At 40.8% G+C, this 16338-nt stretch overlaps 1 protein-coding gene across 3 annotated transcripts in view; it reads right to left on the bottom strand.

Moving 5' to 3' along the window:
* hang (hangover) overlaps positions 1-15060 on the bottom strand; it is a 111214-nt gene extending 96154 nt beyond the window's left edge. For all 3 annotated transcript variants that reach the window (XM_067783468.1, XM_067783470.1, XM_067783469.1), the window contains exon 1: positions 14568-15060. In XM_067783468.1, the coding sequence (XP_067639569.1) occupies positions 14568-14714 (147 nt within the window). In that variant the 5' untranslated portion in view covers positions 14715-15060. The remainder of the gene's footprint in view (positions 1-14567) is intronic.
* Between the last annotated feature and the right edge of the window lie 1278 nt (positions 15061-16338).

Genomic DNA, 16338 nt, shown 5'->3' with positions numbered 1-16338 from the left:
GCTTTCTATTCTTGTATGTATTATGTGTTCAAAATAGCTGCTATTTTTTCTTATTATTTCGTTGTCATCGGGTTCTGAACTATATTCCAAGTTTCAAGCTTGTGGCTTATCGGGAATTTACTTAAATTTCAATTACAAAATTCGTGCCAGCCAGCCAACCAACCGGCCAGCCAACCAGCCAGATAAATAAAACAGTTTAAAAATAGCCAAAGTAGCAGGAATAATAAAAGCCAAATTAGTTCTATTAGCTCAAAATATTAATAAATTGAGGACACTTAGTCCGATTGAATAAAGCAACGAAAAAAATTATTGAAATCGATCAAACCGTTTTAGAGTATTCGCTAAAATATTGTAACGAATTTACTTGCAAATCCTCTTATTTGCAATCTTCTGCTAACGTTCGTATCGCTAAATTGTTGAATAAATAACTCCAATATTGAATAATGGAAAAATGACCTTTATTAAATTCACAATAACACTTATACTTTGCAACTAGCTGGCTTAATAACCAAACTGATAGTTTAAATGAATCTGACTTTCAAAATAATACTGCTATGGCTCGCTAGATGGCGTCTTAATCGAAAATGCTTGATAGCTCAAATCAAACTGAATTCCAGCGCCTCTACATTTGCTGCCTTTTATACTCTCTGATTTCAACGTTCGCATCTTCTAGGCGCTTCCATTTCCAGAATCTACTAGATGCCATCAGCTCTCAAACTTCTCAGCTGTAACTACAGTTGGACGATTTTATAGCTTCTCTCATTGCATACTTTCAGGAGTATCTCAGATATATGCATGTGTTTGTGCATTGATTCTCCGCTGCTCGTATACGTACATGGTACATATGTGTAGACGCAATTATTGTTTCGTTTATGTAGATACATAATGTTTGATCTATGGATGTGCATGATATCACTGTTTAGCATCGGCTTAGAGATAGCAGCACCCCTTAGTTTTGCTAATATTCGTAACACTGCCCTCCACCTTAGTCTGATCGTCCCGATTAGACAAATCTGCCGATCTAAACGTTGCCAGCCTTTCCAAATGGACCATTTTCATTTTGGTTCGTGGTTTACCGATGGTTTGTATGCGGTACACTACATCGTTGATCCGTTTTAGAACTTTGTATGGGCCTTCCCAATTACATTGCAATTTCGGGGACAAACCTTTTTTACGTTGTGGGTTGTATAACAGCACCAAATCTCCTTCCTGAAAACCTTCCGAATTAATTGCTTTATCGTATCTGGCTTTCATCATGTCACTCATAATCTTTGTTCGTTGCCTTATCAGATCATGTATTTCTCTTAGCTCTTCTTCCAAATCACTAGTGGATTTCTTGGCATTTCTCTCCGCATTGGCATCTATCCCAAACTTCAAATCAGCTGGCAGTTTAAGGTCATTGCCAAATTTTACTTTTGCAGGGGTTTGGCCCGTTGTCTCATGCACTGCTGATCGGTAAGCCATCAAGAATAATGGTATGCGGGTATCCCAGTCTTTATGATACTTGTCTACTACTTTCGTTCAATGTTCTATTGAATCGTTCTACCATACCATCGGATTGAGGATGCAATGCAGTTGTCCGTGTTTTTCGAATGCCCAATGATTTACACATTTCCTGGAACACAGCTGATTCGAAATTCCTGCCTTGGTCAGAATGTAACTCCATTGGTACACCATGCCTTGCAACGCAATTGTTTATAAACACTTCTGCTACCGTTTCCGCTTCTTGATTTGGGATTATGTATACCTCTGGCCATTTGCTGAAATAATCCATAACTACCAGTACATATTTGTTTCCGCCGTTGCTAGTAGGAAATGGACTGGCGACATCCATAGCGATCCTTTCAAATGGCGCACCTGAGTTATATTGCTTCATCTGGCCATGACTTCGGGTTCTGGGCCCTTTCGCTCTGCTGCAAACCTCGCAGTTTGCAATCCACTCAGTGACCGACTGACGGCAACCAACCCAATAGAATCTCTGTTTAATGTTCTCGAGCGTCTTCGTGATTCCAAGATGACCTCCGCTTGGACCATTATGCAGCTCGCTGAGCACGTCAGGAATCCTCTTTCTGGGAACAACTATCAGTTTCTTCTTGCATTTACCATCCTCACTCTTCCATACTCGATGAAGGCAACCGGATATCAATTCTAAACTGTTCCACTGTGCCCAATATGACTTCGCAATGGGACTCTCTGCTGACATCTCTTCTCTGTTTGGTCTTTCGTTTCGTTCGAGCCCTTGCATAACACGTGACAGATCTGTATCTTCTAGCTGACACTTTTTTAGCTGTTCTTTGTCCCATTCATCTGTACATGTTATAGTCATTAGCCGGACATCTATAATGTCTTCTTTAGCCTCGGCTTTTGAACAGTGCTTGCATTCCAAACTACATGGTCTTCGTGACATTGCATCGGCATTTCCATGGGTACTACCTTTTCGATGCTCAATGGAAAAGTCATAGCTTTGTAGTCGCTCAATCCACCGTGCCAATTGTCCTTCCGGATTACGGAACTGCAGAAGCCATTTTAAAGCTGCGTGATCTGTCCTAACACGGAATCGCTGGCCGTAGAGGTATTTGTGAAAATGTTTAATGCACTCTACCAATGCCAATAGCTCTCTCCACGTAACGGAGTAGTTCCTCTCTGGTTTTCCAATCGAACGGCTGTAATATGCAACTACCTTCTCCTGTCCATCGACCAGTTGTGATAAAACGCCTCCTATAGCATATCCACTCGCATCTGTATCTAGAATAAATGTTGCTCCTGGGGCAGTGCACAAAGGCTCCTTCAATGTTTGGAGAGCCACTTCTTGCTCCTTCTTCCATTCAAAAGCTTTATTTTTTCTTGTAAGCTCATGGAGGCTATGGGCTACGCTGGAAAAATTTGGTACAAATCGGCGGTAATATGTGCACAGCCCAAGGAAACTTCTTAATTCATGTAGGTTCTGTGGTCTTGGCCAATCCTTTACAGCCTCTATCTTTTCGTTCGCAGTGCAGATGCCCTCTGTCGGTACCTTGTGACCCAAATAATTTACTTCCTTTTTAAACAGCGCACACTTTTTGGGACTTCAGACCAGCGCCAGCTATTCTCTGGAAAACTTCCTCCAAGTTCTTAAGATGTTCATCAAAATTCTTGCCCAATACGATGATGTCGTCCAGGTACACCAAGCATGTTTTCCAATGTAGTCCTTTCAGTACCTGGTCCATGAGTCTCTGAAAAGTAGCTGGTGCATTATAAGAACCAAAAGGCATCACTGTAAATTGCCAAAGACCATCACCGACACTGAAGGCTGTTTTCTCTTTATCTTCCTCCTTCACCTCAACTTGCCAGTAGCCGCTTTTCAAGTCCAGTGTGGAAAACCATTTCGTACCAGATAGCGAGTCCAGAGTGTCATCAATTCTTGGCAATGGGTAGCTATCCTTTTTCGTAACGTTATTCAACTTCCGGTAGTTCACACAAAACCTCATTTTTCCATCCTTCTTCTTTACAAGTACTACCGGTGAGCTCCAGGGACTAGCTGATGGTTCGATGACGCCGCTGTCGCTCATTTCTTGTATAATTTGACTCACAACTTCCCGCTTCGCCAGTGGAACACTACGTGGAGCTTGACGTATCGGCCTCGCGTCTCCAGTGTCAATTTGATGTTTCACAACATTGGTGCGGCCTGGTTTGGAACCATCCTGGTCAAATATGTTTGCGTACTTTAGGAGCAGTTGTTTTGCCTTATTCTGATAGGCTTCCTCTAGCCCCTGCGTCCATGCCGTGATGTCATTTGAAAGATCAGTATTACTAAATTAAACGTGTTCCTGGAGCTGTTCACAGTTAATAACTACTTCAGCCTCTTGGCATCTTCCCAAAATAGCTCCTTTGGTCAAATTAAATGGTGAATTGAACTCATTGAGTACTCTTACCGGAATACGTCCATCTTGTTTTGTCATAGCCAGGGTTTTTCCTACAAGTATGTTCAGTGCTGATTTGTTTGCTGTTTCGACAACCCACAATTTGTTTGTCCCACAATCTCCATCAACCTTTTCCCAGATGACTGCTTCGGATTTTGGTGGTATTTGCCGACTCTCTTCCACCAGCACTCGTTTACTGCTGTAGCCTCTCGTAGCCGAAATTGAGCGGCACATCCATGTTCTTATATCGCATCGTCTTGCTTTGCATATCGATCTTGATGCCTTGGTTGATTAAGAAGTCCACTCCAATTATGATTTCATCAACAATATCTGCGCTGCACAATTTTTGTATCCTGTGCTTCCAGCTTATCTCCTGTGCCTCCAGCTGCGAGGATATGCGGGCCTCCTGTGCTTTCAACTGCTCAGCCAACTGAGATGTGATATATGTCTTTTGCTCTTCCAGTTGAGTTTCCATCTGGGATGTAATCTGTGTCGACATTTCTGACATACGCGTTTCTTGTGCTTCAATCTTTGATGTTATTCGTGTCTCTTGGGATTCCAGTTGGGATGCCATATTTGTAGATATTTGTAATGACATTTCTGTTATGCGTGTTTCCTGGGTTTCCATTTTTGCCGATATCTGTGATAACAAAGCCAATATCGCATTATTCTCGCTGCTTGCGACTGGACTCGGACTTCCGTTCTTCTCTTCAATTTTTGTTGTTGTCTCGTCCCCATCAGGATAAAAGACATACTCGTCCACATCAATTCCTTGCGACTCCATTACCTCTCGTAGCCGTGCTTGAAGTTCGATCTTATTGCCGGTTGTATTCAATCCACGGCTCTCCAACTCCTTCTTCAATTGCTGGGTCCTCAACTCACTCGATTTTGCCATGTCCCAGTTGTCCTCTGGAATTTATTCAACAATTCCTCTTCTGACACCAATTGTAACGAATTTACTTGCAAATCCTCTTATTTGCAATCTTCTGCTAACGTTCGTATCGCTAAATTGTTGAATATATAACTCCAATATTGAATAATGGAAAAATGGCCTTTATTAAATTCACAATAACACTTATACTTTACAACTAGCTGGCTTAATAACCAAACTGATAGCTTAAATGAAACTGACTTTCAAAATAATACTGCTATGGCTCGGTAGATAGCGTCTTAATCGAAAATGCTAGATAGCTCAAATCAAACTGAATTCCAGCGCCTCTACATTTGCTGCCTTTTATACTCTCTGATTTCAACGTTCGCATCTTCTAGGCGCTTCTATTTCCAGAACCTACTAGATGCCATCAGCTCTCAAACTTCTCAGCTGTAGCTACAATTGCACGATTTTATAGCTTCTCTCATTGCATACTTTCAGGAGTATCTCAGATATATGCATGTGTTTGTGCATTGATCCTCCGCTGCTCGTATACGTACATGGTACATATGTGTAGACGCAATTCGTTTATGTAGATACATAATGATTGATCTATGGATGTGCATGATATCACTGTTTAGCATCGGCTTAGAGATAGCAGCACCCCTTAGTTTTGCTAATATTCGTAACAATATTTTTCAATTCAATATCCGGCAAAGGACCATCAATAAACTTCGGGGAGTGTCTTTATCGTTAATACAGCATAAAAAAATAAAAAAATACTTTATTATAAACAATTTTTTCTTGTTTAAAAAAAACTTTAGTTTTTGTTGCTTTACCCGGGACATGAATCTAGGACCTTCGGTGTGGTAGGTGGAGCACCCAACCACCACTGCACGGTGGCCGTAAGTACAAGAAAATGTAGACTTATAAGTGTACACCTAGCCATTACATGATCGAATCGATTCAGAAAAATTCAATGAACGCAACGCGTACCGAAAACAAGTTTTTTATTTTCGTTCAAGCCTCGTAATATGTCACTCATGATCCGGTTTACAAATTAAGCATGTAAATTCCAGCTTAAAACGATCGAGCGCAGTGAACAACAACTTATGGGTATAAGGATCAGGTAAATATGTGCTGAAACGTCAGATAAAAACCCGGTCTGACTTAGCAATGGTAGAAATCAAATGCTTAAGTCGCGAAAGAAAATTTCGAATCGAAAACAACTCCTTTACCTCTTTAAGGGATGCGAAGAGGGACATTCAAATAATATACAAATTGCGGATTATCCTATTTGGATAAGCATGAAAGATCAGATTGTACCATATCCGTCAAGAGGAATTTGTGATGGTGGTAAATATCTTTAAATAATCCCCCAGCGGGTTAGGGGGGGTCAGAATATACCCGCGGTAGGTATGCCTGTCGTAAGAGGCGACTAAAATACCAGATTCAAGGGGCTGTGTAGCGCAACCCTGCTGGTTGCCAGCGCTACATATAGCTTCTCCAGACCCAATTGTCAACCTCACCTATCCGCGGCGAATCCTGTTGCACTAACAGACGAGGCTCTGGCGACCCTAAGCTCCTTATGGAACTTGGGGTTGGGGAGGGAGGGGATGGCCTGAATGTTTAATGTGGCCACATAAATCTTTCCCGAGATGGTCGGGCCAGCACCTTAATGGTGCTGTGGTACCGGAGCGTACCGGATCTGTATCCGGCAAAGGACCATCACATCGATAACACTCCCCAAAGCCTTCGGGGAGCAACCTTATCGCTACAACAACAACAACATCTTTAAATAATAGGCGCACAACAGAAATTTTGTGGAAACGGCCCTGAATTTCGCTTAGAAATTTTACAAACAGTAGTGGTACCAGGAAGGGCCCTTAAGGCACCCCGGAGGTGGCCGTAAAAGGATTGGATTGAGTAATATCAATTACTATAGCGATTTTACGTTGGTGAATATATGATTTTATCTATGTCAAAAATATTGAGTGGAAGCCGAATCAAGCCCATTTTTAAATCAGGATTGAATGACTTACTTTATCAAATCTTTTGAGAAACAACACCGGACTCAAGTTCACATTGTAAGAAAATGTGCAAAAAGAAAATTGATAGATTTGCAAACGGAGGATTTACCGGACATGAGCCTATGGTGATTTTTAATAATTATATGCTTAACGACAAAATGCAGTTTCTGTCTCACAATATACTCAAATAGTTTTGTAATAGTTGACTACTTTGCGGCAATGTTTTGTTAGTTTCGAAAACTGGGCCAACGAAGGTTATATTCCATGCCCCTCTCCATCTTACTGTACTAATTTGAAATTTAAAGCAATCTTAGGAGTCCCTGTTACAATCAAAGCTGCTTTTATTGAGGATATCTCCACTGAAGCACTCAGTTGTCGAAGTGATATTAATTATCATTTATTCAGTCCCCCAGCGGGTTAGGGGGTCAGAATATACCAGCGGTAGCTATGCCTGCCGTAAAAGGCGACTAAAATATCAGACTCAAGGGGTGTGTATCGCAACCCTTTCAGGTTGCCAGCGCAAAATATAGCTTCTCCAAACCCAATTCTCACCCTCACCTATCAGTGGCGAATCCTGTTTCACTAACAGACGAGGCTCTGGCGACCCCAAGCTCCTCATGGAACTTGGAGGTGGGGAGGGAGGGATGAACGGAAGGTTTAATGTAGCCTCGTTCCCGAGATGGTCGGGCTAGCACCTTAATGGTGCTGTGTTACCGGAGCGTAGCGGTTCTGTATCCGGCAAAAGGCCATCACATCGATAACACTCCCCAAAGCCTTCGGGGAGTAACCTTATCGCTACAACAACAACAACATTATTTATTCAGAACACATTCAGGCATTGTTTGGCCAAATAGCGCAGTTCTGTACTTTCTTCTGGAGCCAATTATTGATTGTTGTTAAATTTGTCGATATTCTATTCACACCAATTTCTTAAGAGGGATGATAGCTAGCCCATTTCTGCTTGGCGAAATTAAGTTCAATGTGCCAGTCAGACCGTCTAGATATTTTCGACAACTGCATATAATTACATGCCGATCGAACTTCGAATTGCATGACCCACTTCGGGGCATTTTTCAGGATTTCAATAATCACTGCAAAGACTTAAGATGCTTGCGACCCGATTTTCAGAATTGAAAAGTACCTGCTTTCTACGTTAAATATGTAAGGTGTAACCCCCTATACCTCTGTGCGTCTTTTACACTTTGAATTTGAATGATTTAATAAGTACACATTATACTTTGTAATTATTATTTAAATGTATTTAAGTCACCAAGACTTTTTGTTTGTTTTTTTTTTTAATCAACTCCTTGTATTGTGTAATTATTATTATTTTATTTTATCTTGTTTTGATGTATTGTGTCTATCTGTGGGGACTATGTCGTGTAGATATATATATAAATAAATAAATAAATAAATATCTTTTACGAAGCATCTTGCAACTTCTTGAAGTTTCGTCAGTATATCACGGCCCATACTTTGAGAGCTAATGTGTTCTAGTTGGGCATTCGCAAAAGTAGTGTTTCAGTTTCTTTGCAGTGCTCCTCGTCGCAACTTCTGAAAATGCTGTTGAAAGGAGTCTTGTTGTTGTTGTAGCGATAAGGTTTCTCCCCGAAGGCTTTGGGGAGTGTTATCGATGTGATGGTCCTTTGCCGGATACAAATCCGGTACGCTCCGGTACCACAGCACCATTAAGGTGCTAGCCCGACCATCTCGGGAACGATTTATGTGGCCACATTAAACCTTCAGGCCATTCCCTCTCTCCCTACCCCATACAGGATTCGCCGCGGATAGGTGAGGTTGACAATTGGGTTTGGAGAAGCTATATATTGCGCTGGCAACCTAAAAGGTTGCGCTCCACAGCCCTTTGAATCTGGTATTTTAGTCGCCTCTTACGACAGCAATCCCTACCGCGGGTATATTCTGATCCCCTAACCCGCTGGGGTTTGAAAGGAGTCTCCACTCCTTCAGCGTACAGGCGTAGCTATCATGTTTGTTTGGTTGTTCTGTAAGTACCCAGTTGCAGACTTATGTTAGTGGATAATGCCCTTGTTGTTGTGTTAACAGTGCTTCGCCACATTTAATGATCACGAACACTCACAAATTGTCATCGAAGTCCTCTAACAGGAGTCCAAGGAAATTGACTGTTTCAACAGGGGCGGACCATTTGTGTTAGAGGCGTCTGTTCCATATTACAATTGAAAAGATGATTGGTGTCATATGGGGACACATCGCATGCAGGACATACATTACGTACGTCGGGGTTGATTCTGGACCAGTAAGTTTAACCTGTTACAGTATCCAGAACGAAGTTGGGCCAGAGTGACTGTGTTTTTGTTGTTGTCGTTGTTGTTGTAGTGATAAGGTTGCTCCCCGATGGCTTTGGGGATTGTTATCGATGTGATTGTCCTTTGCCGGATACAGATACGGTACGCTCCGGTACCACAGCACCATTAAGGTGCTAGCCCGACCATCTCGGGAACGATTTATGTGGCCACATTAAACCTTCAGGCCATCCCTCCCTCCCCAACCCCAAGTTCCATGAGGAGCTTAGGGTCGCTAGAGCCTCGTCTGTTAGTGGAACAGGATTCGCCGCGGATAGGTGAGGTTGAGAATTGGGTATGGAGAAGCTATATATTGCGCTGGCAACCTGAAGGGTTGCGCTACACAGCCCCTTGAATCTGGTATTTTAGTCGCCTCTTACGACAGGCATACCGTGTCTGCCTTGGTAATATGCTTTCTTCTTCTGCAAGGGTAGGATATTGCATATTAATAACAGGGTTCACTGGGCGCGCCCTGGAAAAAGAGTTTACCGATTCTGTTTTGATTTGGCTCAGGGCCTGCTTCTGCTTGTCTGGATGAAACGGCTGCGTTGGCAGGTGCCGGATCTCGTCATAGTGCTTATGGAGTGGTTCCCTTAACCCCCGTGAAAGCGGGGCTAGATCAAGCAGTTGTTTGCTAGGATGTCCTGGTTCGTGACAACTTAGCAAAAACTGCCTGTTCAGCATTTTGTTGTACTCTTTAATGTTGAGCTCGTTGGCCTCACTATGTAGATGGTGTTCGGGGGTCATAAGGAGACATCCGGTGGCAGTCCTGAAAGCAGCAAAGCCCTTCTTTTTCTTGTTCGTATGCCTGAGACTATCGAAGATAGTCCAGATATACCTGGTTAAAGACCACGTTTAATGTTTGAGTTAGGCATGAGTACTCCTTTCACTCCTCCAAAGGATGCTCGATATACTGTTCTTTTCAGGTTATTGACAAATTATAGTTCGTTCAATGCTGGCCACCATAGCATTGACAAATATATTGCTATAGGTATGATGGGCCAACATGGGAAACGCTTTTGAAACGGATCACTTGGTAACATGCCATAATGCGTTGATGTTGTTGTTGTTGCATTGCTTCGCTCCACCTAACAGCCGCGACCGATCACAAATTGTCATCAATATCCTCTAACGGGAGTCCAAGGAAACTTGCTGTTTCAACAGGGGTGGGGGACCCCAGCGGGTTAGGGGATCAGAATATACCCGCGGTAGGTATGCCTGTCGTAAGAGGCGACTGAAATACCAGATTCAAGGGCCTGTGTAGCGCAACCTTTCCAGCGCAATATATAGCTTCTCCAACCCCAATTGTCAACCTCACCTATCCGCGGCGAATCCTCTTTCACTAACAGACGAGGCTCTGGCTAACCCAAGCTCCTCATGGAACTTGGGGGTAGGGAGGGAGGGAATGGCCTGAAGGTTTAATGTGGCCACATAAATCGTTTCCGAGATGGTCGGTCTAGCACCTTAATGGTGCTATGGTACCGGAGCGTACCGGATTTGTATCCGGCAAAGGACCATCACATCGATAACACTCCCCAAAGCCTTCGGGGAGCAACCTTAACGCTACAACAACAACAACAACAACGACAACAACAACAACATAAGTAAAGGGGTGTTACGAGGCGTTGGTTCCACATTACAATTAAAGAGATGGTTGGTGTCATGTGGGGACACATTGCAAGCGGGGCATACATTTTGTATGGCGGGGTTGATTCTGGATAGGTAAGAGTTTAACCTGTTACAGTATCCAGAACGAAGTTGAGCAAGAGTGACACGCGTTTCCCTGGGGAGCATGCGATCCTCTTCCGCGAGTTTTGGATACTTTTCTTTGAGTACTGGATTCACCGGGCAATTCCCGGCATAAAGATCCGACGCCTGTTTATGGAGATCGCCGTTCACGTTTATCCCACGTTTCAGTTGGAAATTTGGTTGATGTCATGTGCGAGCACATTTCATGCAGGACATACATTGCAAACTTCAGGGCTGATTCTGTATAAGTAAGGGTTTAACCTATTACAGTACCAAGTTCAAAGTTGTGCAATAGTAATGCCCTTCTACTTCGGAGGTATGCTTTGCTCTACTGCGACTTTAGGGAATTGGGCGCTGAGAACTGGATTTGTTGGGTAAATATTGTCATAAAATCTTAGCGATACTCGCCGGTGATAGAAAGCAATAGATAATACATTTTGATGAGAATTTTTTCAAAAGCATTTCTTGAGGGGCTTGATCCGAAAAGAAACATAGCCGTTGTTTTTTGCAGAAAAAAAGCTTTTTTTTCAGCTGTAAGTACCCCTGCAAAGTAAAAAAATATATTTTAGAAATCTTTCACATTATATTTATTGTGTATATTTACCATAATAATTCGATCAAAGGAATTCCCATTGTATGCCCTGAATATAATGCTATTATTATTTTTACCTAAAACTACTATTAATTCTAAAGTTTTCCGCCTCTTTGCCATGGAGCACATAACCTAAAATATGGCTAAAAGCCTGCATGACAAACACCACTACGCATTGGAAAATGTGAGGTTTAACTTAAATAGTGGCGTTGTTGTTTCACGGAGTTTGACATATCCAAGACGACACCACTCCTACATACACACACCTTGTATATATTATTGGATTAAATGTAACAACAGCTGCTACAAAATAGTAGCTAACCATATTTATACACAGCTATGCGTACTCTTATTTGCTACTCCGCTGCTTATCAATTCAAGTGTAAAGTTAGCTAACAGCACGGCAAACATCCAAGTCATCACCACATAACCTCTTTTGGAATCGATCGGGCAACTGCTGTCGATAGACCGCAAACGTCAACGATAACGCCTTAAAGAAATGGGAAGAACGCATACAAAATAGCGAAGACGATAACGAAACCACCAGCTGTGCTTTCCATAGTCAGTCAGTCAGTTGTCGTCGATGCAACCATGAACGACAGCCAGCTCCCAGCTAAAGCAAACAAGACTGTGTATCAGAGACGGCAATAACAATGATGTGGTTAAGCACCACTACCATTACGTGCACCGCAACCACCGCCGTCTCTTTAGAAAAGTATATATTGGAAGCATAATACAGAAAGAGATAGCGATGCAGCCAACACCAGAGATATCCAACAATTATTAGTGTTTTTAAATGAGCCAACCTTCCAGATAACCAAAGTTGGATGCAGTCTTTTTAATTTTATCGATCATATGGTATTATTGTTAAATTTTCCGCAGCACAACGTTAATATTTTTATTTCCCAAGAGATGTGTAGCCTTGACGGTGGCTTTGAGCATGTTCTGAATAATCCGTCAGTTAAGTTTTTGACCACATTGTCATTGCACAAATATTCGTTGCTGTCAATTTTTGCCATTTTACCTTCTCCTAATTCGTCTATGTCAATAGGGATGTTACGAATGTGATATTTTTCAGCAAGAATCCCTCACCATTCTGATGTACACCATGCTGCAAAAAACTGGCTGACGCTTGGCGAAGAAATTTCATAAACAGATACGTGGTCATAATAAACCGTTCCGGAGATGGTTGGGCTATTACCTTAATGGTGCTTGTTACCGGAACGTACCAGATATGCATCCTACAAAGTACTGTATACATCGATAACACTCCAAAAAACCTTCGGGGAGTATCCTTATCGTTACCACAACAACAACAGCAAGAAGAATTTAAAAACACTAAACAACCCATGTAATATTTTTATGAAATGTTTCGTCCGCAGTGGAACATAATGAATAATTCTGTAACTCACGAATTTATAAAAAATATTTTACATTTTATGAATATGTAATTAAAAAGGAAAATACAAAAGGGCATACGCAGATAGCAAAAAATTTCCACCAAGGATGTTCCAGTTGGCCCAGCGGTAAAGCATCTGACGACCCATGTTGGACCGCCATAACCGTTTTAACGGCTAAGCGCCATAAATCTATCTACATAACCATTCGCAAAATATACACATAATTTGGTGCTAATGACAAATGGGCCAAATCTTTTACCTTTACGAAGACGAATATTTGTAGCATCCCCAATAATTAGGTTTGTGAATAGTTGGACAGCGGATTTTGTGTTGCTATAGTAACAAAGGAAAGGTAGCTCACATTGTAGCACATATATTTCGCATACCTGCTTAACCAACCAGGTCGAAGGACCAGAATGATGCGCATTCATATATTACCAAAGAAATCTAAACCAACACTACTCCGCAAATCAACTGTAACAAGAGGAAGCACTGCTACAACAACAACAACTGAGAATTTGCCAACTCCTCAACAAACGAAAAATACTATTTGTAGTGGAAACCGTAAAAAAAGCCTTAAAGCAATCATATATTTGAAGTAATATCTTATCAATTTAAATTATTAAATTCACATGATTAAAATTAATTGGAAGAAGTTTCTATTGCCACATAATAGAACAACGTACGCACATGTATTCATGGAACAATAGATAGCCATTTGAATATACAGCTGCTCATGCATCAGGTTCTCTATATTACCACTACATACATAACCATATCGAGTCTAACGCAGCTATAGCTGACGACTGCCTCAATGAGGCCGTAATAGTATTGATTAAAAGCACACAACTGTGGTCGTAGCCAAACAACCGACCGACTCTACGCGGAATCGTGAACAACGCGCGGAGACTGCATAGCCATGACACTACATCTATACATATTGAGCCATATCATGTAGCTACTCAACCACCATTTAGCTCTACATAAAAGCCAGCAAAGTAGCCAACGTAACAACCAGCTAACGACGAGTCTTGTGATTCTCGTTAGTCAGCCAACGCGAATGCTATAACGCTATTATTCCGGATCCGAAATGGAATCGATTCCACACAATGCGCGCTTATACTTTCTGAATAAGAGCTGGTGTACTTAGCCTATCCCTATACCGTAGCTACACTCGCTGATACTGCCATGTCACGTCGAGAAGAAAAGAGAGCGCGCACACACCACAGTATAATGCATCAGGCCAGACCCCATCATCATTGATTGCGTGCTCATGGGAGCTGGCAACGCCACAAAATACCAGCAACTCTACCTAACCAACAAATACAACACATTCATCATCATTAACCAATATGGTGACTTGGCAATTCCACATGGCGTAGCGTGGCATGTCATGACATGTGGGAGCATACGGACGCAAAACTTGCACAATCAAAAGCAATCATTCATTTACCTTATCCTAACCTCAAAAAATTTTCATTTCTATGTACTGTTCCAAATTGACAAATTGAGTTACGCTTATATATCTTTAAATTATGTGTATACTCGCTTTCCAATGAAGAACCTTTCATACATTTATGCATATATAAATGTATGTACACATATAGAAAAGCTCCTAGGTGATCCGTTGTATAATTAATTGGACTACCTAATGCAAATTGTTTCTCAATATTATGAGTATTATGTACGCATTACGAGCTCTTACCTTGATGTTGACGCAATTCTGTATTTTCGTAGCCAACGGTTCCTTATCCGCCGCATAGCTGTTCAATATCGATATGCATTCACTGCCCGGAGCCAAGCAGAGGCGACAGCAATTTTGTCGCGTACGCACTGGGCTGCCATCCGACATTTTGTATTAACCAGTGAAGAAACCTCCGTCTAAAATCTGACACCGCTGCTACTCTTCCCTCCAAGAAATTTCACACACATACACACTGCAGCCTTTTCGGTGCCTAATTCTCTATAGATAATGGTTGGTTTTAATTAGTTTGGAATTTGTTTTTCCAACGTTCGATGAAGTTTAGAGTTCACTTTCTGTTTTTAAACTTCGTGCTCCTCTTTTATTCATTCACTTTTATTCCAAGTTTTTTTTTTTTCAATTATTTACTTCACATTCCTACCAATATTCTACACTCTTTGTTTTTATCTTCAAATTTTATGCGCCTGCATAAAATTTCGCAAGTGAACTCGTTGGGATTTTCTGCGAAACTGAAATTAAAATTGGTATTTTTGTCCCTTTACGGGGATTTTCGGTTAAGAAAATGAATACCAAAGCAAAACGTCGATTGATGAAAATCCATTTGTTTCCAAATCACTGATGATAATCATGGTACATTTGTACTTTTTTTGGTACATTTCGCTTCACGAAAGTACGTTATTACTACATTGACATATTTGGTACATTTTTGTAAAATACTGCACTACACTTCAAGTCATTTGCAAAGCAGCTCTGAATGTACAAACAAATTTTAAATTTTTCGAAGAAAATATATAGTTAAGTTGTTTTGTTGCCGAGCACAATTTGCCATTTGCAATTATGGATCATTTAAATATGCTTATGAAAAATAGCATAACTGATTCTAAAATTGTGAACAAATTTTGCGTCAAAGAATTAAAGCACAGGAACTAATAACTCAACTAACAGGGCCAGAAAATTATAAATCCATAATTGCATTTTGTCAGAAGAATTATTACTCTCTAATAACAGATGAAACGACTGATATATGTGTATCAAAAAATTTGGCAGTTTCGGTTCGAATTTTTGATAAAAAGTGCATTGATAGCTTTTTAGATTTGATACCTTTGACCGATAGTAGGACGGGGGGCATTTTTAATGCCATTATTAAATCTTTGAAAAAACATTCAATACCACTTGGAAAATGTATTGGTTTCATTGCCGACAATTGCTCGGTTATGATGGGAGCAAAGAGCGGAGTACAAGCAAGGCTGAAGCAAGCTATTCCAAATCTGCATGTTAATGGATGTGTTTGTCACATTTTAAATTTAGCTTCAATGACCGCTTGTTTTGAAATTGATAAATTTTTAAAAGACGTAAACCATCATTTTTGTAACAGCCCCCTTAGGAGGGCATACTTTCAGAGTTTTCAAGAACATTTCGGTACAGAAATGCATGTTATACTAAAGTACGCCCCCACAAGGTGGCTTTCTAGACAAGCAGTCATAGATAGAATTCTTGAGCAATGGAATGCCCTCAAGTATTATTTTAAGTTTTACGTATTGAAAATAAAAGCAGTAATCAAAATATTAATCTTATATCTAAAATTTTTCAAAGTCCTTTTATAAAGTATATTTTACATTATTACATTTCTTATATTTTAATTGAAATAAATAATATGAATATAGAAATGCAGTCTGATATTTACTTATTAACATATTAAAAATTTTATAAAAAAAATCTTATTTATACTCCAGTCCTATTTGGATGTTAAATATTGATTCAGACGAAAATCACT

This window comes from Eurosta solidaginis, chromosome 4, assembly GCF_040869045.1.
Source record: "Eurosta solidaginis isolate ZX-2024a chromosome 4, ASM4086904v1, whole genome shotgun sequence".
NCBI classification, from domain to species: Eukaryota; Metazoa; Arthropoda; class Insecta; order Diptera; family Tephritidae; genus Eurosta; species Eurosta solidaginis.
Note: the sequence above shows the minus strand (reverse complement) of the source record. Positions and strands in the feature narration are given on the sequence as shown.